Raw genomic sequence first — 26780 nt, forward strand, 5'->3', positions numbered from 1 at the left:
ATCCTTGTGGCATACCACTGGTAAGTGAGCTCCAGGATGAACATTTCCCATCAACTGCCACCCTCTGTCTTTTTATCAGCTAGCCAATTTCTGATCCAAAACGCTAAATTACTTTCAGTCCCGAAACTCCATATTTTGTGCAATAGCCTACCGTGTGGAACCTTATCAAACTCCTTACTGAAATCCATGTATACCACATCAACTGCTTTACCTTCATCCACCGGTTTTGTCACCTTCTCAAAGAACTCAATGTTAGTGAGGCACAACCTACCCTTCACAAACCATTCAATAAGGTTAGTGAGGCAAAACCCACCCTTCACAGTGATCTTTCAGGAATCACTGTAGTTAGAGAGGGGCCCAATGCACTGGATAACAGCGAATGTAACACTCCTCTTTAAGAAGGGAGGGAAGCAGAAACAGATAATTGTAGGTCGATTAGCTTGACCTCAGTTGTTGGTCAGATATTAGAGTTAATTTTAGGAACGAGATAGCAGAGTACTTGGAAGTGTATGGTAAAATAAGGCTGAGGCAACACGACTTGGTCAAGAGGAGGGCATTCCAGAAAAATCTGCTAGCCAAAGACGAACCAAAGGATGTGATCGAGACAGAGTGGTTAAGAAGGTGTTTAGCCTGCTTTCCTCCACTGCTCAGAATACTGAATATAGGAGTTGGGACATCATGTTGAGGTTGTACAGGTGAGGCCACTTTTGTAGGACTGTGTATAGTTCTAGTTATCCTACTATAGGAATGATATTATTAAATTGGAGAGGGTTCAGTAAAGATTTACCTAAATGTTGCAAGGTTTGGAGGGTTTGAGTTAGAAGGAGAGGCTGGACAGGCTGGGACTTTTTTCGTTGGAGCATAGGAGGTTGAGGGGTGACCATATAGAGGTTTATAAAATCATAAAGGACATAGATAAGGTGAATAGCAAAGGCCTTTTCCCTAGAGTGGGGAAGTTCAAAACTAGGAGGCATATTTTTAAGGTGAGAGGAAAAAGATTTAAAAGGGACCCAACAGGTAACTTTTTCACACAGCGTAATGCGTGTATGGAATTAAATGCCAGGGGAAGTGATAGATGCATGTACAGTTGCAATATTTAAAGGATATTTGGACAGGTACATGAATGGGAAAGGTTTAAAGGGATATAGGCCAGGTGGGACTGGTTTGTTTGGGGAAACTTGGTCGACATGGATTTAATTTATTGATTTATTATTGTCATACGTACAGTGAAAAATTTTGTTTTGCGTGCAGTACAGACACATCATAACATACAAGGACATACAGATCATAGAGTGATTGAACAGAGCGAGGTATACAAAGTTACAGATACATAGGAGGTGCACAAAAGCAAGATCAACATTAGATTTTAAATTCGAGAGGTCCATTCAGCAGTCTAATAAGAGTTGGATCGAAGGGTACTTACTCTATGAATATTGCAGAATTGGAATTAAGCAAACTGGGTGAACATTAACAACTAGTACATTGTATTAAGGCTCAAAAAGTAAGTTGCAAGCAGACAGGCCTCAGGAGTAGCTCAGTGGGAGGGATTAAGTCAGTGGCAATGAAGACAAATTGATGGCTTTGTTCTCTTCAGTGCGAGGTCACAATAAGTTGAAGCTCATCAAGAATTTAAGGGCAGACAAGCAGGCTGCTAGCACACAGACAGGAGACAAGGGATACAGGAACATAAAACAGACAGCGTAACATTTTGCAGAGTGTAGCTTCAGCCTCATCATCTTCACTCTCCAAACTGCCTCCAGCTATCAAACTATCAAATCTGACCTCATCACCTTGCTGATCTAAAATGGTTAATGGTAAAAGGTCTAGTGTTGATTGATTGGGACGTCACTCTAATTGAAATATCTTCAATGTATGAAGGCCATTCAGCCCCTCGAGCCTGGTCCACCATTTAACACAGTCATGGCTGATCTCATCTCAGCCTCCAAACCATTTTCCTGCCCACTCTCCATAACACGTCAACCTGCTACAAATTAAAAATCTGTCAATCTCCTTCTTAAATTTTTTCAATGCCCCAGCATCCACCGTACTCTGGGACAGTGAATTCACAGATTCACAATTCTTTGAGAGAAGTAATTTCTCCTCATCTCTCTATTAAATCTGCCACCCCTTATTCTAAACTATGATTTCTAGTTTTCAGTTGTCCCACAAGGGGAAACATCTGCTCTACATCTACTTTGTCAATCTCCTCTAGCATCTTATATTCCTCATTTAATTCTCCCCTCATCCTTTTAACCTCTTGTGAGCATAAGCCCTTCATCAGGAATGATGAAGAGCTTATGCCCAAAACGTCGATTCTCCTGCTCCTCGAATGCTGCCTGACCGGCTGTGCTTTTCCAGCACCACACTCTCGACTGCTATTACACACAACACATTGTTACTCTCCCAGCAAGATCATTCGCCACTCCTTTGTCTGTCCAACTGTTCTTCTCTCTCTTTGGGCTATCGTTTACCCCTAACCCCCTCCGCCCCCCCCCCCATCCTACCTTCTGCATATAATTTGACATTTACTTAGCTACCATCAGTTCTGAGGAAGGATCATTCAACCCAAAACATTAACTCTGATTTCTCTCCACAGGTGCTGCCAGGCTTGCTGAGCTTTTTTCTGTTTATTTTCTTTCGTTTATTTTTTTTCTTTTGTTTTGTGGTTTTTGTTTCTGATTTCCAGCATCCACAATTCTTTCACTTTTTTCTTTTAACGGAAAGCTAGTATGCAGATACAGCTGATAATAAGGGGGACAAATTGAATCTTGGCATTTATTACCCACAGTGCTTTGTACAGTTTTGGATCCCTTACTTGAGGAAAGATGCAGCCACACCGGAGATATTTTAGGGAATGTTCACAAGATTAATTCTAAAGGTGAAAGGATTGACTTATGAGGAGAGAGTGAGCAGTTCAGGTCCATACTCCATCGAGAGAGGGAAGCAGCACCGATGATATCGTCGCAATACCAGAGAAAGAGTTGTGAGTGGTGGCCGGAATAGGACAGGAGCAAGGAGCAAACAACCATGGTTTGTAGTCTGAGAATTATGGCCAAACCTTACAAGAGAGATGTTAGGAAGCACTTCTACACACAAAGGATGGTAGGGGCTTGCAATTCTTTTTCACAAAAGGAAGTGGACGCTAGATCAGATGTTAGTTTTAAATCTGAGATTGATAACGTTTTGTTAAGCAGTGGTATTCAAGCATATTGGCCAAAGGCAGGTCTATGGGATGAGGCCACAGATCAGTTACAATCTCATAGAACATAGAACATAGAACATAGAAGAATACAGCGCAGTACAGGCCCTTCGGCCCTCGATGTTGCACCGATCCAAGTCCACCTAACTTACACTAGCCAACTATCCTCCATATGCCTATCCAATGCCCGCTTAAATTCCCATAATGAGGGAGAGTCCACCACTGCTACTGGCAGGGCATTCCATGAACTCACGACTCGCTGAGTAAAGAATCTACCCCTAACATCTGTCCTATACCTACCCCCCCTTAATTTAAAGCTATGCCCCCTTGTAATAGCTGACTCCATACGTGGAAAAAGATTCTCACTGTCGACCCTATCTAAACCCCTAATCATCTTGTACACCTCTATCAAGTCACCCCTAAACCTTCTTTTCTCCAATGAAAACAACCCCAAAGCAAAATAGGCTCAAGAAGCTGAATGACCTGCTCCAGTTTCTATGCTCCCATTCAATTTGTAAATGATTTGACTGAAGTGAATTTTATTTATATTGGATGTAAGACATTTCATCACGATACTGGATAACATCATCATTGAGCCTCCAGTGAAGCGCTGGTAGTATGGCCCACTTTTTTTTAATGTGTTCAGGTTTGCTTGGATTGGTGATATCATTTTGTGTGGTGATGGCATTTCCAGTTCTTTTTCTCAGGGGGTGGTAAATGGGATCCAAGTCAATGTGTTTGTTGATAGAGTTCCAGTTGGAATGCCATGCATCTAGGAATTCTTACACATGTCTCTGTTTGGCTTGTCCTAGGATGGATGGGTCAGCCCAGTTGAAGTGGTGTCCTTCCTCATCTGTATGTAGAGATACTAGTGAAAGTGAATCATGTCTTTTTGTGGCTAGTTGATGTTAATTTGTATACTTTGATTGTTCATTCCTTAATTAGGTGGCTTGACTGCCCTCTTGTGGATATATAGTTCAAAGATCTAAGAATTTGGATATTATCAGAACAGTTAAAATACTAATAAGCTGGCATTTCAGAACCCTCTCCAAGCAACTGAGGAACTGCTTTAATATATCCATCTTGTCTTTTTTTTTAAAAAAAAATTCATTGACAGAATGTGAGCAAGACCTGCATTTATTGACCATCATTAAGTGCCTTGAGGTGTGAATGAGCCACATTGCTGTCGGTCAGGAGTCACATGTAGGCCAGACCAGGTAAGGATGACATGTTTCCTTCCTAAAGGGAATAATAACAATTGAAAGCGGTTGCCATTTGGCTATCTTTTTTATTCCATGTTTTGATTGAATTGAAACTTCACTATTTGCCATGTCCACAAAAATTAACCTGGGGTTCTGGATTAATAGTTCCCAGTGAATGCACCATCTCCTTCTCCAATATAATGGGAACATTCACCAGGTTCTGTCAATGATTAGCTGGTTTTACAAACATTCATCCACCATAACAGTTAATTCAGTTTATTTCCGCACAGGTGCTGACTGACCTGCTGAGAGCCTTTTCCGTATTGTAGCAGCTTTAACACAGTCAAATGGTGCACGGGGCTTCATGAGTCTCCAGACAAAGTTTAACTTTGAGATGACTGAGTAGTTATTAGGGAAGATGACAAAACACTCAGACCAAGAGGTAAACGGTGGCAAAATGGCTCAGTGGTTAGCACTGCTACTTTGCTGAGCTAGGGAATGCAGGTTCAATTACCGCCTTGGTGGAGTTTGCACGTTCTCCCCATATCTGTGTGGTTTCTACTGGTGTTGCGGTTTCTTCCCACAGTCCAAAGATGTGCAGGTCAGGTGGATTTGACATGCTATATTGCCCCATACTGTTCAAGGATGTGCAGGCTAGGTAAGTTAGCCATGGTAAATGTGGGAATAGGGTGAGGAGCTGGGTATGAGTGGAATGCAGTTCAGAGGACTGGTGCAGACTCTATGGGCTAAACAGTTTCTTTCCATACTGTAGAGATTCCAGTTATTAATAATTCTCAAGAATGTGAACATTGCTGACCGGGTCAGCACTTATTGACCATTCTTTATTGTCAAGGATTCCTGATGAAGACCTCATGCTTGAAATGTCGATTCTCCTGCTCCTCGGATTCTGCCTGACCTGCTGTGCTTTTCCAGCACCATACTCTCAACTCTGATCTCCAGTATCTGCAGCCCTCACTTTCTCCCTTCTTTATTGTCAACCCCATTACTCTCGGCCTGGAGGCCAGACCAGAAAAGGACAGCAGTTTCCTGCCAAACAGTATTAGTGAACCAGATAGGTTTCTTTCCCTGACCATCGGCAATGGTTTCATGGCCACCATTAGACCCTTAAAGCCAGATTTTTATTGAATTCAATTTCAAACACCTCCCATGGCAGAATTCAAACTTAATTCCTCAGACCATTACCTGGTCTCTGGATTAACAGTTGCATGATAATATCATGACATGGAAATGTGTTGCTGGAAAAGCGCAGGATAATATCATGAGGTCATCCAGTGGTGGAATGTTGAAAATTACAGATGCTCAAGAGATTACCGAACCTTTTCCATTTCGTGTTTTAATTTCAATTTATTATTCTGTAATTCATTACAATAAGGCCCACTCACATCATAGATATGAGCAAATGTTTGCAACAATCCGATATTGCATTTCTTTTGTATTTGACTGTTCACCACATTCCACATGAAAGAATCGACATAAACAATCTTCTTCACTTTAAAGCTACAAAACTTTTAAAACACCTTTAAACCTTAAGCAGAATGTACTTATATATACAGCATTCTTTCATATATTTGCATTCTGACTGCATTGTAACAGACAGTCATTAAGTGTTTACAGATTATATAATGATTTGGAGATGCTGGTGTTGGACTGGGGTGTACAAAGTTAAAATTCACACAACAACAGGTTATAGTCCAACAGGTTTAATTGGAAGCACTAGCTTTCAGAGCGCTGCTCATTCATCAGGTGGTTGTGGAGTATAAGATCATGAGACACAGAATTTATAGCAAAAGTTTACAGTGTGATGTGACTGAAATTATATATTGACAAAGACCTGGATTGTTTGTTAAGTCTCTCATCTTTTAGAATGAACATGTTGATTTCAGTTCTTTCATATGTAAATCGCAGAACTTTTTCAAAGTTACATTCTCAAGTGAACTTTAACAATTGGTGTCATGTTGGCCCAGATAATGTATTAGAGGTGTGAGGAGCCCTGTGTGAGACTGTCTGTGCCACAATGTTCAGACTGATTCTAATCTAAAAAAATGAATTTACAGAACCTTGCATGATTCATGCAGTTTTTGAGCAAAACAAAATGTAATTCTGTAAGTACAAATATTAATCTTTAGCACAGAATTAGTTATCCAGAAGTATATACTTAATGATCTTGAGTACGTGAGTTCAGATTTCACTGTGACACTTGAGAATTTGAGTTTAGTTTGAAACTAATTTGTGGAAATTAGATAGAAAACTGGTGCCCATAACTCTTGGACCCAATTAATTCACCGATAGTCCTTAGGAAAAGTTTTACTTGATCTGACCCACGTGTGACCATTTCAATGTTCTCTGAAACAAGGTGGACAAAGCCAGAAGTCACACACACCAGATTATAGTCCAACAGGTTTATTTGAAATCATGAGCTTTTGGAGCACTGTAGGTGAAGCTTGTGATACAAATAAATCTTGTGTCATGTGACTTTAGACTTTGTTCACCCCAGTCCAACACCAGTACCTCCACATCAAGTTGGAAAGAGAAACTAGGGATGTCAGGGAATGGCAATATCACTGATTGCACATCACATGAAAGAATAACGAAAGAAAATGTCTTGGCTTTAAAGCGAAGCCCACAAACTGAGAGCAAACACTGAAAGAAATAAAAGTCTCTCAGGAATTCAGCTTTATTTGACCAGGCTTAGCTTGGATTTGGCCTCACAGTGAAAAGCTGAATACACATGTCCACTAAATGTGGCTTCAAATGTGTGCAAATGTGTCAGTGAGTCAGCGACCTGGTGAAATGACACTGTTCCTGCATGGCAGTCTAATTGAATGGAGAGGTCTGCTGAGATGTGTGTTTGCTTGTTATTGTGCCAGGCTGTCAAGGTGCTAAAACAGAGTTGTAAGCACCAGGCTTTGGGGGTTGTGCACAGATCAGAATTGCAACCTCTCACTTGTATAGTCCCGTATGCAATTCCTATTGCCCACTGATTGCCCTTAGTTTCCGCATCCCAGGAGTGACATCCATCAAAGAAATTATGCCTGCAGAGTATTTGGGAGTGGCTTTTGTACCTCAGTGGGTTATTTAGATAGGGTTGTTCCTTATCACTGTGCGCCACTGATCTCAGATCATCAGACAGAACCAAGTGTTTGTTTGCTGTTTTTTGGATCCAGGGTCAACCATGACAACTCCGCTAGATTAAAAATAATAGAATTTTCAGATTAATGATTGAGAGCTGCAGCATGACATTGACTGATATTTTGCCAGAATGTAACCTCTCACATTGCATTCTGCACATGTTTTGTTAATTATTGTCTGTGTTAGTGAGTGTGTTCGACAGTTATGCAAACACTAATAATTGAATTCATTCATACTTTGTCATAAGTTGGGCAATTCAAATGAACTAATTTGTAATGTAAAAGATAACACACCAGAACCAGCCAGTCTCCCTGAATCCTGTTGACTATCCACAAGGCATGAGTGATGGAATACTCCCCACTTCTCTGGATGAGTGCAGCTCCAGCTGTACTCAAGAAGCTCGACACCATCCAGGACAAAGCAGCCTGCTTTACTGGCACAACATCCACCACATTCAACATTCACACCCTTCACCATGAATGCACCGTGGTAGTAGCTGCAAGATGTACTGTAGAAACTCACCAAGGTTCTGTCAAAAACATCTTCCAAATTTGTGACCTCTAACACCTAGAGGGTTCAAGCAGTGGATTCATGGGATCACCACCAGCAAGTTCCACCTAAAGGTGCAACCATCAGGACTTAGAAATATATCACTGTTCCTTCATTGTCATTGGGTCAGAATCCTGGAACCCCCTCCACAACAGCACTGTAGATGTCCCAACATCGCCAGGTGTGCAGTAGTTCCAGATGGCATGTGGCTACCAACCTCTCAAGGGGAATTAGACATGGACAATAGTCCAGGAGGCCTGGGTTCAATTCTATCGGCTCCAGAGATGTCTATTAGCACATTTGAACAGACTGAACAGCCAAATATCTATAAACTGGTGTCAATATGATGTTAGATACATGGAGTTCTGAAGAATACAGCCAGTAACACACACATATCATGTACAAATAAAAAAAGATAGGCTGAGTGCCCTCCTTCTGCATTGTAACAATTCTGTGATTTTATCGGGCTGTATGTGTTATCATTTTTCAATGACTCATGCTATTTGGAGGAGGAAGAAAAGAATGATACATAAGGAAGAGGTAGTTAAGCAACACAGAAAGCTGAAAATGTGTTGCTGGAAAAGCGCAGCAGGTCAGGCAGCATCCAAGGAACAGGAGAATCGACGTTTTGGGCATATTAAATCGAAAGCCAAATCAGCTCAGAGCATTTACAAGTCAAAAGCTTATAAGAGAAACAGCAATGGAAAAACGTCAAGCATTTTGTGACAGAAGTTAGTGGGTATTTTGGATTGTGCAGCAGAATTGTCAACCACAGTTATACTGAACTCGAACTAGCTGAGGTCCTTTCTTCCTATGATTCAATGCACCCACACCAAACTTAGAGATATTCCTCTTCGCGTTCACAGTGACTGGTTAATCAATTCCTGAAGAAGGGCTAATGCCCGAAACGTCGATTCTCCTGTTCCCTAGATGCTGCCTGACCTGCTGCGCTTCTCCAGCAACACATTTCCGTCTTTAATCAATTCAGTCATCCTACTTATCTGTAGTATTGTAAATGAAGAGTTTACAAATTATTGATGTATTAAGCGTCACATTAATGATAATGATATCATAGCCGATTGCTTGTCAGGGATTACTTAGCTCTTTGGGTTATCGGTTTTTTAAAAATATTGTCGCATATTGTAACTTATGAAGCAGATACTACAGTGAACCAATTGACTTCTTTGTGTGTGCAGCATGCAGACGGGCAGAGCCACAACATTGTATACACACTGTACGTAGAGTCCTTAAGAATAAACTCTCTTAAAGGCAGATAAAAGCATATTACTGCGGATGCTGGAATCTGAAACCAAAACAGAACATGCTGGAAAATCTCAGCAGGTCTGGCAGCATCTATAAGGAGAGAAAAGAGCTGACGTTTCGAGTCTAACTGACCCTTTGTCAAAGCCTTTGACAAAGGGTCAGTTAGACTCGAAACGTCAGCTCTTTTCTCTCCTTACAGATGCTGCCAGACCTGCTGAGATTTTCCAGCATTTTCTCTTTTGGTCTCTTAAAGGCAGGGCGCACATACAGCGACTCCTCCTTTCCAAATGAAAGTTGTCCTCATTCCTGATGAAGGGCTTATGCCTGAAACATTGACTCACCTGCTCCTCGGATTCTGCCTGACTTGCTGTGCTTTTCCAGTGCCACACTTTTTGACTCTGAACTCCAGCATCTGCAGTCCTCACTTTCTCCTCCTCTAACAAGTAAGTCAATGAGTCTTGATAGTGTACAGTTAATTTGCTGAAATTTCCAGATCTCATGATGGACACCTTACTTGGAGGTATTTTGATTTGTACAAACATTCCACTGTTAGGAGTCATACCAGCTACAAAGGAAGATGGCTATCATTGTTGCAGGTTAATCATCTCAGCTCCAGGTCATCTCTGCAGGAATTCCTCAGGGTAATACCCTAAGTCCAACCACCATTGGCTGCTTCATCAATGACATACCCTCTATGAGATCAGAAGTGGGGGTTTTCTCCTATGATTGTACAATGTTCAGCACCATTCATGACTCCTCAGATACTGAAGCAGCCTGTGTCCTTATGCAGCAAGACCTGGACAACTTTCCGGTTTGGCAATTGCCAAGCAACATTCCCACCACACAAGTGTCAGGCAATGATTATCTGCAACAACACAGCATCTAGCCATCTTTCCTCACTATTCAATAGGTAAAAACAATAACTGCAGATGCTGGAAATCAGATTCTGGATTAGAGGTGCTGGAAAAACACAGCAGTTCAGACAGCATCCAAGGAGCAGGAATATCGATGTTTCGGGCAAAAGGCCTTCATCAGGAATACAGGCAGACTGCCTGAAGGGTGGAGAGATAAATGAGAGGAGGGTGGGGGTGGGGAGAAAGTAGCATAGAGTACAATAGGTGAGTGGGGGTGGGGATGAAGGTGATAGGTCGGGGAGGAGAGTGGGAGAAGGTAGCAAAGAGTACAATGGGTGGATGGTGGTGGGGATGAAGGTGATAGGTCAGAGAGGAGGGTGGAGTGGATAGGTGGANNGCGTCCTTCCTCCAGGCGTCTGGTGGTGAGGGAGCGGCAGTGAAGGAGGCACAGGACCTCCATGTCCTCGTCTGAGTGGGAGGGGGAGTTGAAATGTTGGGCCACAGGGAGGAGAGGAGAGGAGACTGCATTAGGAGCAATGGATACAATAAATGATATTGGTGGATGTGCAGGTAAAACTTTGATGGATGTGGAAGGCTCCTTTCGGGCCTTGGATGGAGGTGAGGGAGGAGGTGTGGGCGCAGGTTTTGTAATTCCTGCGGTGGCAGGGGAAGGTGCCAGGACGGGAGGGTGGGTTGTTGGGGGGGCGTAGACCTGACCAGGTAGTCACGGAGGGAACGGTCTTTGCAGAAGGTGGAAAGGGGGTGGGGAGGGAAATATATCCCTGGTGGTGGGGTCAGTTTGGAGGTGGCAGAAATGTTGGTGGATGATTAGTATTACCATCATTGAATTCCCCCACTCTCAACATTATAGAAGTTACCATTGACTAGGCTATCCATATAAAATCAAAAGCAGGTGAGAGATATGAATTCTGTGGCAAGTAACTCACCTCTACCACCTACAAAGCACAAGTCAGGAATGTGATGGAATACTCCCCACTTGCTTGGATGAGTGCAACTCCAATAACACGCAAGAAGCTCAACAAGACTCAAGACAAAGCTGCCCACTTGATTGGCACTCCATCCACCTTCTTTAACATTCAATCCTTCCACCACCAATGCATAGTGGCAGCAATGTGCACCATCCACAAGATGCACTGCAGTTTTTCAACTAGGTTTTAACAGCAAAATCTTCTAAACATGCAAAGTCTACCATCTGGAAGGACAAGTGGAGCAGATACATGAGGGTGTAAGCACCTGCAATTCCCCCTGCAAGGTACTCACCTTCCTGAATTGGATATATATCACCGTTCCTGCACTGTCCCTAGGGCAAAGTCCTGAAATTCCCTCAATAACAGGACTTTAGATGTGCTTACATGCCTATGCCCAACCCCATCCCCACCCGAGATTGCAGTGGTCCCAGGCTGCTGAACACCTCCTTCTCTCAGGCAATTAGGGATGGGCAAAAGAAAGTGATGAGCTAGCCAGCATACTTTACAGTCTCTGAACAAACCTTTTTTAAAAAGGCTTACTATAGGAGAATCATCCTTCACACCATAATCCTCTTGAGGTAATGTAAACGCACCTTTTGTTTCTCTTGATAATCTTTTCAATGCATGTGCCTTCTGGCTGCCAACCCATGGTCTGACTGCTGGCATCTTTAGCGACAACGTTGGTATTTTGCTGAACTCTGTTGTGGTTTCTATTTGACGATAGTTCTTGTGGGCAGTTCTTACTGTGAACAAAGAATAGATTAAGAGGATTCAGAACAACAGATGTTAAAGGGGTTACAATCAGTGATAGGGTAGGTTCAACAAGCAGTAACAGCAGTGTGGTCAGAACAGGCGGTGACACTGACAATGTGCAGTCTACAGGCAATGACACAGTTGGTGTGAGACTACAGGCAGAGACGCAGACTATCTGTGTTGATATAGCAATAGTGAAGCAGGTGATTGGGGTGTGTTGATGATGCAATTCTTTGAGTAGATATACTGAGAGAACGGAGGGACTGGTGTGGGACAGCTACCCAAACTGGATAGTTTTGCAGCTCTTGTGGCACAGTGATAGTGTCTCTACATCTGGGCCAGAAGGCCTGAATTTAAGTCCCACCTGACATAAATAAATGTCCTAACATGTTGCTTAAAATAACTGGACTGAGTAGCTAAGGGTCCCCTTGTGGAACAGCGGTAGTATCCCTACCTTTGAGCCAGTAGGTCAGTACTCAAGTCTCATTTAAAATCCCTGCAGTGCATAAGGAGGCCATTCAGTCCATTGAGTCTGCACCGACACTCCGAAGAGCATCCCAGCCTGACTCAGAACACCCATCCTTGTAATCCCGCATGGGGTTTTTAACCATGGCTAATCCACCTAACCTGCACAGCTCTGGACAGTGGTAAGAAACCGGAACATCCAGAGGAAACCCACAGGGGAGAATGTACAAACTCCACACAGACAGTCACCCGAGGCTGGAATCACAGTGCTAACCAATGTGTCACCTGCTCCAGAGATGTGTCGCAACATCTATAAACTACTTAATTAAAAAGATCTGGACTGAGTGGTTGATAGACTATATCCTTAAAGAAAGCATCTAGATTTCTGTCCCACTGTTAGGACTGAATTTGAAATTGACATTTGGGAACTGCTAATTGCCATTAACATGAGACCTGGGGCATGAAAGATGGAGCTCATTCAAATTTAAGTCTCACTTGCAAGTATTACATTGGTTTCACTTTGTTTATGTGTGCATCATTATTATCTGTTATGACTAGCTTATTCAGAAAGTTAAATGTATTAGCATGCCTTAAAGTTGGCACATATTGACAGTCACAGGGGAGTTCAGGACACTAACTATATTGTGGAAAAAACACAATTTTATTTGTTAGTTCTTTGCTGAATGCTCATATTTGTGTCTAATAGTTTTTCTTTCACACACTTAGGGACATGGCAAAACCTCTAGTCTTAGCTAGATCTCCCTGCTCTGCATTGTAATGGACATTGTCTGAGCTCACTTGCAGCGGGGATAATTGAAATAATAATGGGTGAACTCAAAGCCCAAGGAGCACTCTACTAATCAACACCATGAGACAGACAGACAATAGAACAGTCCCAGACACTTCCCTTTAAGACCCTCTTACCTCAAGAGAGTATTCTCCAACGCAAGCATGCCAGTTTCTTCCCACATCACCTCTCCAATAGCCTCATTTAGTTTCCTGTCCCAATCTTCACATGTCACTAAACTCCCTTCACTTCACTTCCTTACTGTTCACAAGTGCTGTCAGCCCTGTGGAGTCTCTCCTACAATTTCAGTTTGGATTCCCCTTCATTACTGACTCATTCTGGCCACATCCAAATGCCCATTCAGGCCGCCATCTTCCTGCTCCTGCCTCCGCAAACAAGGAAACCTGCTGACCCTTCTCACGTTTGACTTGCACAGCCCACCTTCAAACTTGGGGGTGGCCATGAGATTCTCATGCGCCGCCATCTTTATCTTGAAAGTAGGGCATTATTTTATTTAATTACAGGAATAAGTATTCATGGTGTGACAATGAATTCCAAACATGGCCCTACCACAGGCCGGTGTGTGATTCAACTTGCTGCAAACACACTGCCATCCTCAGGTCTGCAAATCAACCCAAAGGTAGGGACTGGAAAATTCACATCCCATTAAGTGGCCCTGCACCAATGTTTCCTGCTCTCTCAGGCTCCATCATACCCCTCCACTTTTAAACTTTTAGAACAGCTTCTGAGGATTCAAATATAGCAGGGAAACAAGAGGGATAACAGGGAGTTACAGGCTGGTTAGACTAGTCCCACAGTTCCTTCCAGCTCTGCTCTCATGAGATGTTATTTGCAGTTGAGTTTCGATAGATTTGGCCTCTTGTCATTTCATAGTTTGGGATTTATTCCCATCTCCCATGCTTTTCTTGTGATAGTTTAGATTGTTGTTAAGAAATGCTGCTTAATCGGCCTGACTTCATCTGTGATGACTCAAAAGCAAGAGTTAATTGCATTTCCCATAACCGTGCACTACGTTCCACCATTGGTTTGTATAAACTGTTAAGCTCATTGCTGTGGCTTATGCCAGACAGCCCAAAGCTGTGCCAATTAATATCTTAGCAATTCTGTCAAATGATCTCACCAAGGTTTTGCGCAACTATAGAAATAGCATCTTTGCCCTATGCACCAATTGTGTTGCAATAAAGACTGACATACCATACAGAAGTGTAGGTGTATGATCTTTTGGTGACAAAGAAAGGTTTAGGATTTATTTGATGCTCTTTCTTTAATATGGAGGGTGGATACCATGATGGAGGTCAGATGAACGTCCCAGTAGACTGCTCCAAGCTGTGTAAAGCCTCATGTTGAGATGCCTTCATCTTTGCTGCCTTTGTTCTATCATAGTTAGGTTCCTGTCCATATGGATTTGCACTCATAGTCCACGTGACTGAGAACATGCAGTCTGACCAGGATCCTTGCAGTGACTAACAATGCCTTCACTGACTTCAGACTTTACTAGTGTTAGCCAATTGTTCAGTCCACCTACATTCCCCTAAATTTCATTCTGAGCTGATAGAGAATGGTCAGCAACTAACATGCAAGTTGTTTCTGATCCCTTTAAAGAACACTAGTTATGGAATGGGGTAAGTGTTCCTTCCTGCCACTAAACCAGGAGTGTATGTTGAAGAGAGAGTGTTAAATGGAGCAGTGAAATCCAGAACAGGAACTCTGGTATCAAATCAGTGCTACATATTGACTCATGTTATAATCTACCTTCACTGTATCCCATTGTAAGCTTCTAACACCCATGCTAACCCTCTCACCAACTGACATTCCATGTTGGCTCATCCAGAAGACTTATACTAATCTGGTATCCAATTGGCATCAAAATTAACATCACAATACTGTCCAGTTTTGATACGTAACTCTGGACTCCAGCTGTAGGAATCAGCCCCTCAGCATCCATCCTTCCAGCTTGTTGTAAACTTTCAAACTTCAACATGTTTTTGTCTAACTTCAGGTTCTGAGAATATTAGTCATAGCAAACACCTCCACATGGAGACAGAATCATGTGATCTGGTTGCCAGAAATAAAGAAACTGCCAAAAGAAACGATGGAGAGAGAATATCTCTGGAACCTCAGGCTGATGTTCTGAATACATGGTTAAAATACATGGTTAAAAATCACACAACATCAGGTTATAATCCAACAGGTTCATCAGATGGTTGTGAAGCAAGACCATAAGACACAGAATTTATAGCAAAAAATTTGGACATTTAAGCGACTGCTGCACTGGCACATGGAGAGCAGTGAGTTGAGGGATGCGTAGATTAAGTTATTATATTTTACATTAGGATTAAACCTCGGCACAACATCGAGGGCCAAAGGGCCTGTTCTGTGCTGTACTTTTCTATGTTCTATGTTCTAGATTACAATGATGCAATGATACATTGAACAAACCTAGATTGTTAAGTCTTCCATCTTTTAGAATGGATTTGCTGTTTTTGGTTCTTTAATATGTAAATCCCAGAACTTCTTTCAAGTCACATTCTCAAGATAATTTAAGGTTTTACAACAAAAGGTGACATCTCAGCTCAGACAATACCTTAAAGGTAAGAGATTAGAGTTTATCTATATCTCAATCTTGAGTCAGACTGGTTGTATTTTCAAAGTGGAATTTACAGAAATTACATGGATTGACTGCCTGAATTGACTGCAGATTCTGCATTTCAGCATGCAGTCAATCCATGTAATATTTTGTAAATGCCTACTTCGGAAATAGATACTCTCAGACTCAGGATCAAGACACAGACAGAATCTAACACCTTTAATGCATTTTCTGAGCTGAGATGTCATCTTTTGTTATCAAACTTTAAATTATCTTGAGAATGTGACTTAAAAGAAGTTCTGGGATTTACATACTAAAGAACCGAAACCAGCAAATCCATTCTAAAGATGGAAGACTTAACAATCTAGGTTTGTTCAATATATCATTGTATCACTATAATCTTTTGCTATAAATTCTGCTTCTTATGATCCTGCTTCACAACCACCTAATGAAGGAGCAGCGCTTCGAAAGCTAGTGCCTCCAAATAAACCTGTTGGACAATAACCTTGTGTTCTGTGACTTTTAACGTTAGTCACCCCAGTCCAACACTGGCTCCCCCAAATTCTGAATATATGGGTTCTTGTACCACCATGGCAGATGATGAAATTTGAATTCCATTTTAAAAATCTGAGGTGACAAGTGAGTCTAATGGGGACCATGTAACCATTATCCATTATAGTAGAAGGTTACCTGGTTCACTAATGTCCTTTAAGGAGGGAAATCTGCTGTATATACCCAGTCTGACCTACATGTAACTCCAGCCCCTCAGCAATGGCTGACTCTTTGAGTCAATTAGAGATTGGCAAGAAGTGCTGCCCTAGCCATAGACACCAGCGATGCCCACATCCCATGAACAGTTTGACTATGACTGAAGGTATTAAGGATGGAGATGTTCTATGACCTATATTGACACAATTGTGCTTATATCGGGATGTGTGACAGACGGAGAATACTATGCCAGATTGTGCGGAAAGCAGCAGGAGAAGGGGAGATTAATATTGATTTATAACCATTGGATGTCATTTTTTATTTATTGACTAGACAGTGAATGCGTTCAGTAGAGTTTATGATGAGCTGAGGTTGTAGATTACCAGTGTGAGGTGTTCACTTGATGTGTATAATGTATATTTCCCAATCCACTTATAATCAATGAATGTTTGTGTGTCACCTCACAGTCTGAGTGACTGTGTCTGACTGTACATTCCCCATGGTTTTCTTGAAAATTCCCAACGCTCCAAAACCGACAGAGGAAATTTGTTGTCAGTCTTTTCGTTAAAGGAAATTTAGATTCCCACTTATTTGAGGAAGGTGTGGGCTTGCTCAGTTGCTCCTTGTATGGGGCAAACTCATTGGATCAGTTGATCCTTTCCTACCTGCTGCCTTCACACAGTCATACATCTGGATTAGTTCCTCTAAGGCTGCAAAATACTTTTTCGATTCCTCCCACATCTTTTTGAGAAGTTGAAACACATTGGATAGGTTCAAATCAGGCTTTTGAGCGTCTGGAAATGAGATCTCCTGAATTTCAGTAAATCTGCAGTGAGAGAAATGTGGTATTTTAATCCATAGAAAATTTCAGATAGAAATTCAAGTTTCAATAGCTGATCATTGCAATGACTAATGTTCTTCCTGAACTTGACTAGCAACCTAGACTGAAAAGGTTGGAAACCAAGGATTTTCAGCTGCCCATTCAGTCACAATGATTTCTGTATTTGTTATTCTTTCAGCTCCCATCAGAAATTTAAAAGCCATCTGCATTCCAGTTCATTGCCACAGGAACAGACTGTAAACAATTGTGAAGAAAGGACTGGATGAACTGGATTTAGACCGACAAAATCGGAGAAACCTTATTTGAGAAAGCACTGGACACATTGAGAGACTATGTTGGGAAAGCACACAGGGGGAGTCTGCATCATAAAGGGTTAATAGAGGTTGAACAAATAGCCCAACTGCATCATCAGTGATGTCAAATGGAGTCAGATCTGGAATCTGAGGGAAGAAGTTCTAATGGAATCTTGCTCAGGTTTATCTATGTTGTTGCTTTGCACCAGCATCGATTCAATTTCCCCTCTATTAAAGGCACCCAGAGCCCACTCAGGATATTTAAAGCAAGTTGAGGTATCTCAGACAGTGCACAAATCTCCAATCACTTTAACCAGCTGAACCTGTGGGCACCACCAGATTTTCATGTGGCAGAGTCTGAAGACTGTGCATTGGGATAATCAACCATCTCAGAATCTATCGACCTGATGGAAGAAAGTCACCCTCAAGGAAGCTGCAGTGACCACCATGAGAACATGCAAATGTCTGATTCAGAAATGATACATTATCAACTGAGATGTCCACGTAATGAGGTGCTACCCAGATGGAAGTTCTTCCTCAACTAATCCCTGCAAATACCTCATTTATGTATTATTGATAAGTTATTGAGAAGAGGGAAAGATAGGCCCCATCACTGAAACCAAATTTCCTTCTGGACTGCAAGCCCTTGAGATGCTTCAAGACAGTAGTTTAAAATCCATCATCAAGATGGTTTACATTATGGATTTCCAATCTTTAACTCTTCTCCCTGAAGATTCCCACCAGTGACAGAAAGGGACCTACCTGGAAAGGAGCTGCTTGGAATTCTGCAAGTAAGAAGAGAGGAGGTTAAATCATTGAATTAACAAATCAGCACTCAGTTGAATAAAACAAAAGTGAATGAGATTGAAGGTAAAGATTTGAGCATTTAATGGCAGGGTAGAGTATGTCGCAGTTTTGGAATAACGGAAGATTTCTCGATTAGACATTCTGAGGTCAGGTTTGAGGCAGCAGTAACAACCTGACAGCAGCAGGAATCTGCAAATAATTCATCGCAGTTTTATTCATCACAAAATCACAAAATATTTGTGAACAGGAGAGACCATTTGCCCAGAAGAGCTCACATGAGGAAAAAGCCTCAGGGCTACAGCATGCAGCTTGTTCAGAAACAATGCTAAAGTGTTTTTGTCCTCTGTTTCCACTATTGTGCACTCATTTCACATCATTAGTCATAAACTTATCTATTACTTGTTTGAACTGGGTATCTTTTGATTTTAAGTCATTTTCTGGCCTTGTCCTTTCCACACCATTTAGTAACTCTCCCAACAAGGAAACAGCTCCAGAGTCATAGAGTCATAGAATTGTGCAGCATTAAAACAGGCCCTTCAGGCCAACTCATCCATACCAACTAGATATCCAAAACTAAATCTAGTCCTATTTGCCTGCGCTTGGCCCATGTCCCTCTAAACCATTTTTATTCATATATCCATCCAGATGCCTTTTAAATGCTATAATTGTACCAGCCTCCACCACTTCTTCTGGCAGCTCATTCCATACATGCACCACCCTCTGCATGGAAAGTTTGCCCCTTATGTCCCTTTTATATCTTTTCCCTCTCACCCTAAACCTATGCCGTCTAATTCTGGACTCTCCACCCCAGGGCAAAAGGGGAATTCGTCCTATCCATGCCCCTCATGATTTTATAAATCTGTAGAAGGTCACTCTCAGCCTCCAACCCTCCAGGGAAAACAGTCCCAGCCTATTCAGCCTCTCCCTATAGCTCAAATCCCCCTACCCTGGTAACATCCTTGTAAATCTTTTATGAAACCTGTCAAGTTTCACAACATCCTTCCGATAGGAAGGAGACCATAATTGCACATAATATTCCAAAAGTGGCCTAACCAATATCCTGTACAGCTGCAATATGAACTCCCAACTCCTTTACTCAATGCTCTGACCAATAAAGGAAAGCATACTAATTACCTTCTTCACTATCCTATCTATCTGCAACTTCACTTTCAAGGAGCTATGAACCTGCTCTCCAAGGTCTCTTTGTTCAGCAACACTCCCTAGGACCTGACCACTAAGTGTATAAGTCCTGCTCTGATTTGCCTTTCTAAAATGCAGCAACTCACATTTATCTAAATTAAACTCCATATACCATTCCTTAGCCCATTGGCCCACCTGATCAAGATCCTGTGGTACTCTGAAGTAACCTTCACTGTCCACTACACCTTCTATTTTGGTGTCATTTGCAAACTTACTAACTGTACCTCCTGTGTTCACATCCAAATCACTCATATAAATGACGAAAAGCAATAGATGCAGCACTGATCCTTGCGACACACCACTGGTTACAGACCTCCAATCGGAAAGGCAAGCCTCCACATCACCCTCTGTCTTCTACCTTTGAGCCACTTCTGTATCCAAGTGGCTAGTTCTCCCTGTATTCCATGTGATCTAATCTTGCTAACCAGTCTCCTTGTCAAATGTCGTCTTACTGAAGTTTATATCGATCATATCCATTGCTATGCCCTCATCGATCATCTTCAATACTTCTTCAAAAAGCTCAATCCTACCAAAGTCGCAACCACAGTGGGCATACTGCATAGTTGAGCACATCCTCCTCTGTCATCCTTTCAATCATTGTTCAGTGAAATGATGTTCATCTCACTGAATACAACTCTTCCCTATTTAATCATAGCCAGAGAATCTCCAACAGTGGCCTCTTTTCCCATTCTTATACTGTCTCTTTGTGATTCACCAGAGGATCCACTCTTGGTTGTCACAAGGCTAGTCTCTTCTTTTCTAAAAGCTGTTCCTTGGCTCAAGGAGACTCTGTCCTTGATTTTTTTCAGAGGGGCAATAAACCGGGCTGGGCTCCAATCAGTTTGGTACAGAGATGAAAAGGGTTTTGAGAGGTTTTTTATTTATATGTAAACAGATAAAAGTGATCATGTTTTAGAAGTGACCTGTATAATGGAAGGGGAGTGGTCAGCTCTCTAGCTAAGCAGTAGTTCAGTCTTGAACTGGTGAGGAGTTCAACAGGGAGCTGTAGAAACTCTCTTTCCCTCTCTCTTTCTGTCCTTCAACTTCAACCTGTAAGCATGTGTTCCATTTATACTGGTTTCTAAGGGAGTTTGCTTATTGGGACTGTTGTGTATATTTGGAACAGCATAAGTAAGTCTAGTTGGATGGGTTGAGTTCTGTAGGGGTTCTTTATTCTGTTTTTTGTGTTTCATTGTGTAATTTTGTGAATAAATTTTTGTCTGTTTTAAAATCTAGTAGTCAACCTCGCTAACTTAATCTGGGTAATTTTCACTGTACATTTACCAAAACAAATTGCAAAGTTATGGTCTGGGCTGCCTGCTTTAGAATGCTTTGAGTGGTCTGGCTTAGTCCGTAACATGGTCCTCTTCGGGCAAATGCTACCTGTTTACAGTATCTTTGCCAGTCAGTGATCTGGGGTCAATGTCCATGGGGATAACACACAGATCTACCCTACTGGGTACTTCTTTCAATATCTCCATATCTATCTGACTGCCTTGTAATAGCCACAATTTCCTCTCAGGTAAATATTGGGAAGATAGCTGTAATCATCTTGGCACCAACTCCATGGCTTGACTATTGATTCCACCTGTCTATTTAGCGATCATCTCCAGCTGAACCAGAATGTTTCTAAAACTTGTGTGTCTTTTGCAATCCCAAATCTACTTTCCAAACCTGTTGTCGCTCTCATTATAATGTTCTTACATGCCCCTCGCCTAATATCAGCCATGATCATATTGAATGGCGGTGCAGGCTCGTGGGGCTGAATGGCCTACTCCTGCACCTATTGGCTATTGTCTATTATCTATTGTCTATCACCTGTCTGCTCTCCTCTCCTAGCTCAGTTTGTTTCTCCGCTCTAACCCTCACCCAAATATCTTTTCAGCTTCAGACTCAATTGCTCCAATGTTCTCTTGGCTGGCCTCACATTCTTGGCTTGCAGTAAATTCAGGTGAAACCAAAATTCTTCCTCTTCTACTGCACCATGTACTAGCCACCATTCCGCATTCCGGTGTGATAACCATTGGCTTTTGGTTCCTCCAAATCTTCAGATTATCTCCGATCCATAACCTTGGTCTTCCTTATTCATGTGATTCGTTATAGTTTTTTATGTGCTCTGGTGACAGATCTCTGCCATGGCAGCTAAAAAGAAAGGTTGTGTCTTCCCTGAGGAAGATTCAGCAGGATCCCTTCTTACCATTAGCATTTGTTTAGTCATGGTGATAAGACAGTAGTTCTGGACATTGTAAAGCAATAGATTTGGTCTTACCTCAATGATGTCAATAGTTTCAAGAGTTTGCAGGCACAGTTGAAAAAAGAAAGGCAGGCATATCTATCTTACTTTACATGAATTCACAATGTCCGAAAGTACATTAGAGTAAATTAGATGATTTCTGGAATAAAGTCACAATTGTAAAGTAGGAATGCAATCAAATTGTACAGGTTTATTTGAGTGATTTTGATTTTCATGTAAGGCTTAGCTAAGACAGTAGGGATAATTCCTATTTGCTTCTAAAAATAGTGCCAGGGAATCCTCAGAGAAAGGTAACTGGTGGAATACCACAGCACGGGTGAGGATGCGAAGGTGGAACTAACATGGTAACCTCGGCTGCTAGAGCAATTCAACCTATGCGTTTGGAGGAGTGTGGTGCTGGAAAAGCACAACAGGTCAGGCAGCATCCGAGGAGCAGGAGAATCAACATTTCGGGCATTCCTGATGAAGAGCTTATGCACAAAACGTCGATTCTCCTACTCTTTGGATGCTGCCTGACCTGCTGTGCTCTTCCAGTACCACACTCTCGACTCTGATCTCCAGCTCTGCAGTCCTCACTTTCTCACCGTTTGGAGGAACTGTGCATTGCAAACCAACTAACCAACCTGACTAGCCCCTGACTGCTTGCTATATGTGTAGTTGGAAGAGGTAAAACTGACTCCATACTAACAAGTCATTAATTCCATTATTTTCCGAGGCACCAATGCCTCCAAAACAAGAACTTCAATTTATGAAATGCTTGAGAGAAATCCCAACAACAAGGTTTGGTGCAAATTAAAGTAAATCTTTTTCAGTTGTTTGTTTGGATTCAAGTTGGTGACTGAGTGTCTCTAGAATTGCTACACATTAATGTCAGTGACTTCAAAAATTGAGGGAATGCAAGAAAAAAGCAGCATAAATAAATGGTGTTACCTGAATAAAGGAGAGACAGTCTTCTTGCAGCAGATTCTGTGCTTCATCTTCGAGCGAATTAATCTGTTCCATCACCTTGGTCAACCCTTCTGAATAGTTCCGAACCTGTGAGAGCACTCGGAGTTCCTCCTCATCAATCAGACTCAGTATGTATTTTTCATCATCTTCCCAATGCTTCCTCCATTCAAAGAACCGCTTCAGAAGATCTCCTTTCAGCTCTTTGACGAGTTTCTAAAAATCCAACGTACATTCTCATGGCCTCTCTGAACACAGGCATTGTACAAGTATCAGGCAAATTATTTTGGCGTATTGTATTAGACTGACTGGGGGTGACACGATGGCTCAGCGGTTAGCACTGCTGCCTCACACCCCCAGAGACTTGGGTTCAATTGTACTCTCAGGCGACTGTCTGTGTGGAGTTTGCACATTCTCATGTCTGAGTGGATTTCCTCTCACAGTCCAAAGATATGAAAGTTAGGGGGATTGTCCATGTTAAGTTATCCATAGCATCCAGTTGAGGTGGATTAGACATGAGAAATGCAAGATTACAGGGATAGGGGGTGGGTCTGGGTGGGATGCTGTTTGGAGGGGTACAGTAGACTGAATGGTCTGCTTCAACACTGTAGGGACTTAAATGAGATTAGTAAGCACCAAATACTGTGATGATTCAACATTTTTTTAGATTTTAAAGGCAGTGAAGGTCATGAGTAGAAAGAAGGAATGTGGATTTCAGATAGAGTAGCTATCATCATATTGAATAATGAAGCAGGCATGAAGGGCCAAATGGCCTACTCCTGCTCCAGGTTTCTATGTTTCTACGTAACTAGGGCAAGGAAGGAGTTTGTAGGAGACAGACCTGGTCTAGTGTGCATTCCCACCTAACTGTCTCTGTAGTAATGTAGGCCTTAATCATGTAATCTGTAAATAATGGCAGTCCTGCACTAAACTTCATATTGTTCACTAAGTAAACCTCACCTAGTTAGACCAGAAAGCTGAATATCCTTATCCATGCTAAACCATTTCCGGCTTGAAAGAACTCATAGACAGACACAAAGGAGCTCACAATTTGGATATTGTCTATTTCATTTTCCTGAAGAACTGAATTCCAAGACAGGCATCTTAAAGTGCAAAATGACAGCACCGTGACAGAAGGAAAGAGTAGGTCGCCATATGAGGAATGGCTACACAGACAAGGCCTTTATCATCTGTTTTATAGAAGAGTCAGAGGTGACTTAACTGAAACAGATTAGAGTCAAGATTAGAGTGGTGCTGGAAAAGCACAGCAGGTAAGGCAGCATCCAAGAAGCAGGAAAATCAACGTTTCGGGTAAAAGCCCTTCATCAGGAATGAATCCTGACGAAGGGCTTTTGTCCAAAACATCGATTTTCCTGCTCCTCGGATGCTGCCTGACCTGCTGTGCTTTTCCAACACCACTCTAATCTTGACTCTAATCTCCAGCATCTGCAGTACCCCCTTCTGCCCTGAAACAGATAAGATGCTAAAGGGATCTGGTCAAATAGGTGTGGAAAGAATGTTTCCACTTATGGGAGAATCTAGAACTAGGGGATCATAGTTTAAAACCAAGGGGTTACCCATTTACGATAGCAATAAGAAAGTTTTATTTTCTCTTAGATGGTGTGAATCTTTATAATTTAATTTGCTGGGTGACGCAATGGCCCACTGATTAGCACTGCTGGATCAGAGCACCAGTAACTTTCCAGCCTTGGGCTACTGTGTGGCATTTACATGTTCTCCCTGTGTCAGTGTGGGTTCCCTGTGAGTGCTCCGGTTTCCTCCCACAGGCCAAAGATGTGCATGTTGTGTGGACTGGCCATGCTAAAAAGAAAATTGCTCCATAGTGTACAAGTTAGCTGGGTTAGCCATGGTAAAAGCTCCATGCAGGAACGGGGTAGGGGTAAGTCTGGCTGAGATGCTCTTCAGTGGGTCAGTGCAGACTTGATGGACCAAATGGCCTCTTTATGCGCAGTGAATTTTTTCCATGCAAAGCCAGTGAATGCAAAATCTTTAAATATTTTTAAGGCAAAGGTTTGTAATTCTTGATACCCGGGAATATGCCGAAATGTAGAGTTGAAGTTTAAAATCAGATCAGCAATGATCTGATTAAATGGAGGAGCAGACTCAAAGAGGTGAGTGACCTACTCTTCTTCCTTTTTCATATTTTTATATAAGAATAATTAACCCTTATAGATTTGAGTTAATGTGGACAATTCACTCTATCGGGGTGAAGATTGAAAGGTGTGGCACCAAGACTTAGAAGGAGATGTTCAGCTCAATGATCAAATGTGTGGTCAAGGATATAGGTTTTAAGGAGTATTTTGAAAACATGAGAGAAGAGGAAGGGATTTCCAGAACTTGGGCAGTAATGGACTGAAGACACAATAGTCACAAATATGATGCACAATAAGCAGAAATATCTGAGAGGTTTGTGAGGCTAGAGAGGAGTACAGGGATAAGAAGAGGGAAATATCATGGTAGAATTTGAAAACAAGGATGGGAATTTTGAAAACAAGATATTGCTTGACCAAATACCAATGCAGGTTAACAAACATATATCCAGTAGGGGAATAGGAATAGCTACATATTAAAACACAGGCAAAGATGTTTTACGTGACCTCAGGTTTACAACTGGTAGAATGTGTGAAACCAACCAGACAGCACTAGACAAAAGACATTTCATACATACATCAATCTTCCATAAATCTCCAACAGGGCCAATCTAACAACGAAAGAATATTTGTTGAGGTGAATATTTACTCCACTTAGAGAGAAATCCCATTACTTAATAGTCCCTACCTTTATTTCAGTTTCTGATTTCTGCAAGTCTTGCTGATTGATGGAACAATTCTGGTGAACTGTCTGAAGTTTCACAACTTCTCTCTTCAATTCTTCCTATGGAGACAACATTTTAAATTAGAGTTTTGAATGAGAATTTTCAGGAAAATGATTCAATGCCAGTGAGTATGCATAGTAAATGACACAAGAACATACTTTAATTGAAGCTTCTGCCTCATCAAGGCTCACCATTGTATGGGACCTGTGCTTGCCGAGGAGTCCACATGAAGCACACACACACAGTCCATCAACAGTACAGAAGAACTCAGGAGTCTTCTTATGGTCTGGGCACTTTCTATGAGTAAGGTCAGCCAGGGGGTTGACTAGTTTGTGATCTTTGAAGATCTCTTTTGTCAAATGTGGCCTCAAATGGAAGGAACAGAAAGAGGATTCGCATTTCAGACAGGTCTTCTCAGCTGGGTACTCACTATCGATGCAATGATCACAGGGGACAGTGGGAGTGCTTATCTTCGGACTGGGCTTCGAGGTGAATGTTTGATGGCACTGGGGACAGCTGAACCCATCCTGATCGACTTCTTGAGTCCAAACATCCTCAATGCATTTGCGACAGAAGCTGTGTTGGCAGGGCAAAGAGACAGGGTCTTGGTGCACCTGGTGACACACAGCACAGTTCAACTCCTCTTCCACAGCTGTGGCTTCCATCCTTCTCAGCTTCCCAAACTTGAAACTTCACATTGTACACTTTGGTTTTATAGGAACAGCGAGTGAAACCCTACCCAGAGCGATTGCATATTGGTAATAGTTTCTCTTTCCCCATTTAATTAACCTCTGCATCGTGTCATGCCAATTTGATAACCACAGTAGAGAATTCCAAAGTCAGAGTTCAGAAAAAGAATGCTGTTGGGAAATATTCCCTAAGGTCAATCTTTTCTTCATTCTGTTTTGCAATCTTCAAATTTAGAAGCAATACTGAAAGTGTGAAAAGGCTGGAGAGCAGGGAGGCTTTTGTTTTAAATGACACGAACATGTAGTATTCAGTGACAACTGGTTTATGCTGTCACAGGAGGCACTTTTTGGATTTAGAGACCATCTCCAAACAGACCAGACGGGATCA

General features: G+C 41.9%; 1 protein-coding gene across 3 annotated transcripts; it reads right to left on the reverse strand.

Moving 5' to 3' along the window:
• Positions 1 to 4066: 4066 nt before the first annotated feature.
• Positions 4067 to 26395, reverse strand: LOC122555585 (E3 ubiquitin/ISG15 ligase TRIM25-like). 3 transcript variants are annotated; one of them, XM_043701611.1, is made up of 7 exons: positions 25895 to 26395; positions 25667 to 25762; positions 22853 to 23083; positions 18424 to 18446; positions 17193 to 17353; positions 11800 to 11949; positions 4067 to 4438 (listed from the first exon to the last, which is right to left on the reverse strand). In XM_043701611.1, exons 1-7 carry the CDS (start codon positions 26366 to 26368, stop codon positions 4350 to 4352), a joined length of 1224 nt encoding a protein of 407 aa, XP_043557546.1. In that variant the 5' UTR covers positions 26369 to 26395; the 3' UTR covers positions 4067 to 4349. The 3 variants fall into 3 exon arrangements, with proteins under 3 accessions (XP_043557546.1, XP_043557544.1, XP_043557545.1); XM_043701609.1 differs by having other exon boundaries at positions 25862 to 26394; XM_043701610.1 differs by lacking the exon at positions 4067 to 4438 and adding an exon at positions 6460 to 7606 and having other exon boundaries at positions 25862 to 26394.
• Between the last annotated feature and the right edge of the window lie 385 nt (positions 26396 to 26780).

The sequence above is a fragment of the Chiloscyllium plagiosum genome, chromosome 12 (genome assembly GCF_004010195.1).
Source record: "Chiloscyllium plagiosum isolate BGI_BamShark_2017 chromosome 12, ASM401019v2, whole genome shotgun sequence".
In the NCBI taxonomy this organism is placed as follows: domain Eukaryota; kingdom Metazoa; phylum Chordata; class Chondrichthyes; order Orectolobiformes; family Hemiscylliidae; genus Chiloscyllium; species Chiloscyllium plagiosum.

Bases quoted from the DNA above. Each gene is read 5' to 3' on its own strand.
- LOC122555585 (XM_043701609.1), bottom strand. From the start codon at position 26,368: ATGGAAGCCACAGCTGTGGAAGAGGAGTTGAACTGTGCTGTGTGTCAC. The intron at 18,447-22,852 runs GTAACACCATTT...TCTTACTTGCAG, and splicing joins ACTGTCTCTCCTTTATTCAG to AATTCCAAGCAGCTCCTTTC. The intron at 11,950-17,192 runs GTAGGAAAGGAT...CTTTGTTCACAG, and splicing joins TGACTGTGTGAAGGCAGCAG to TAAGAACTGCCCACAAGAAC.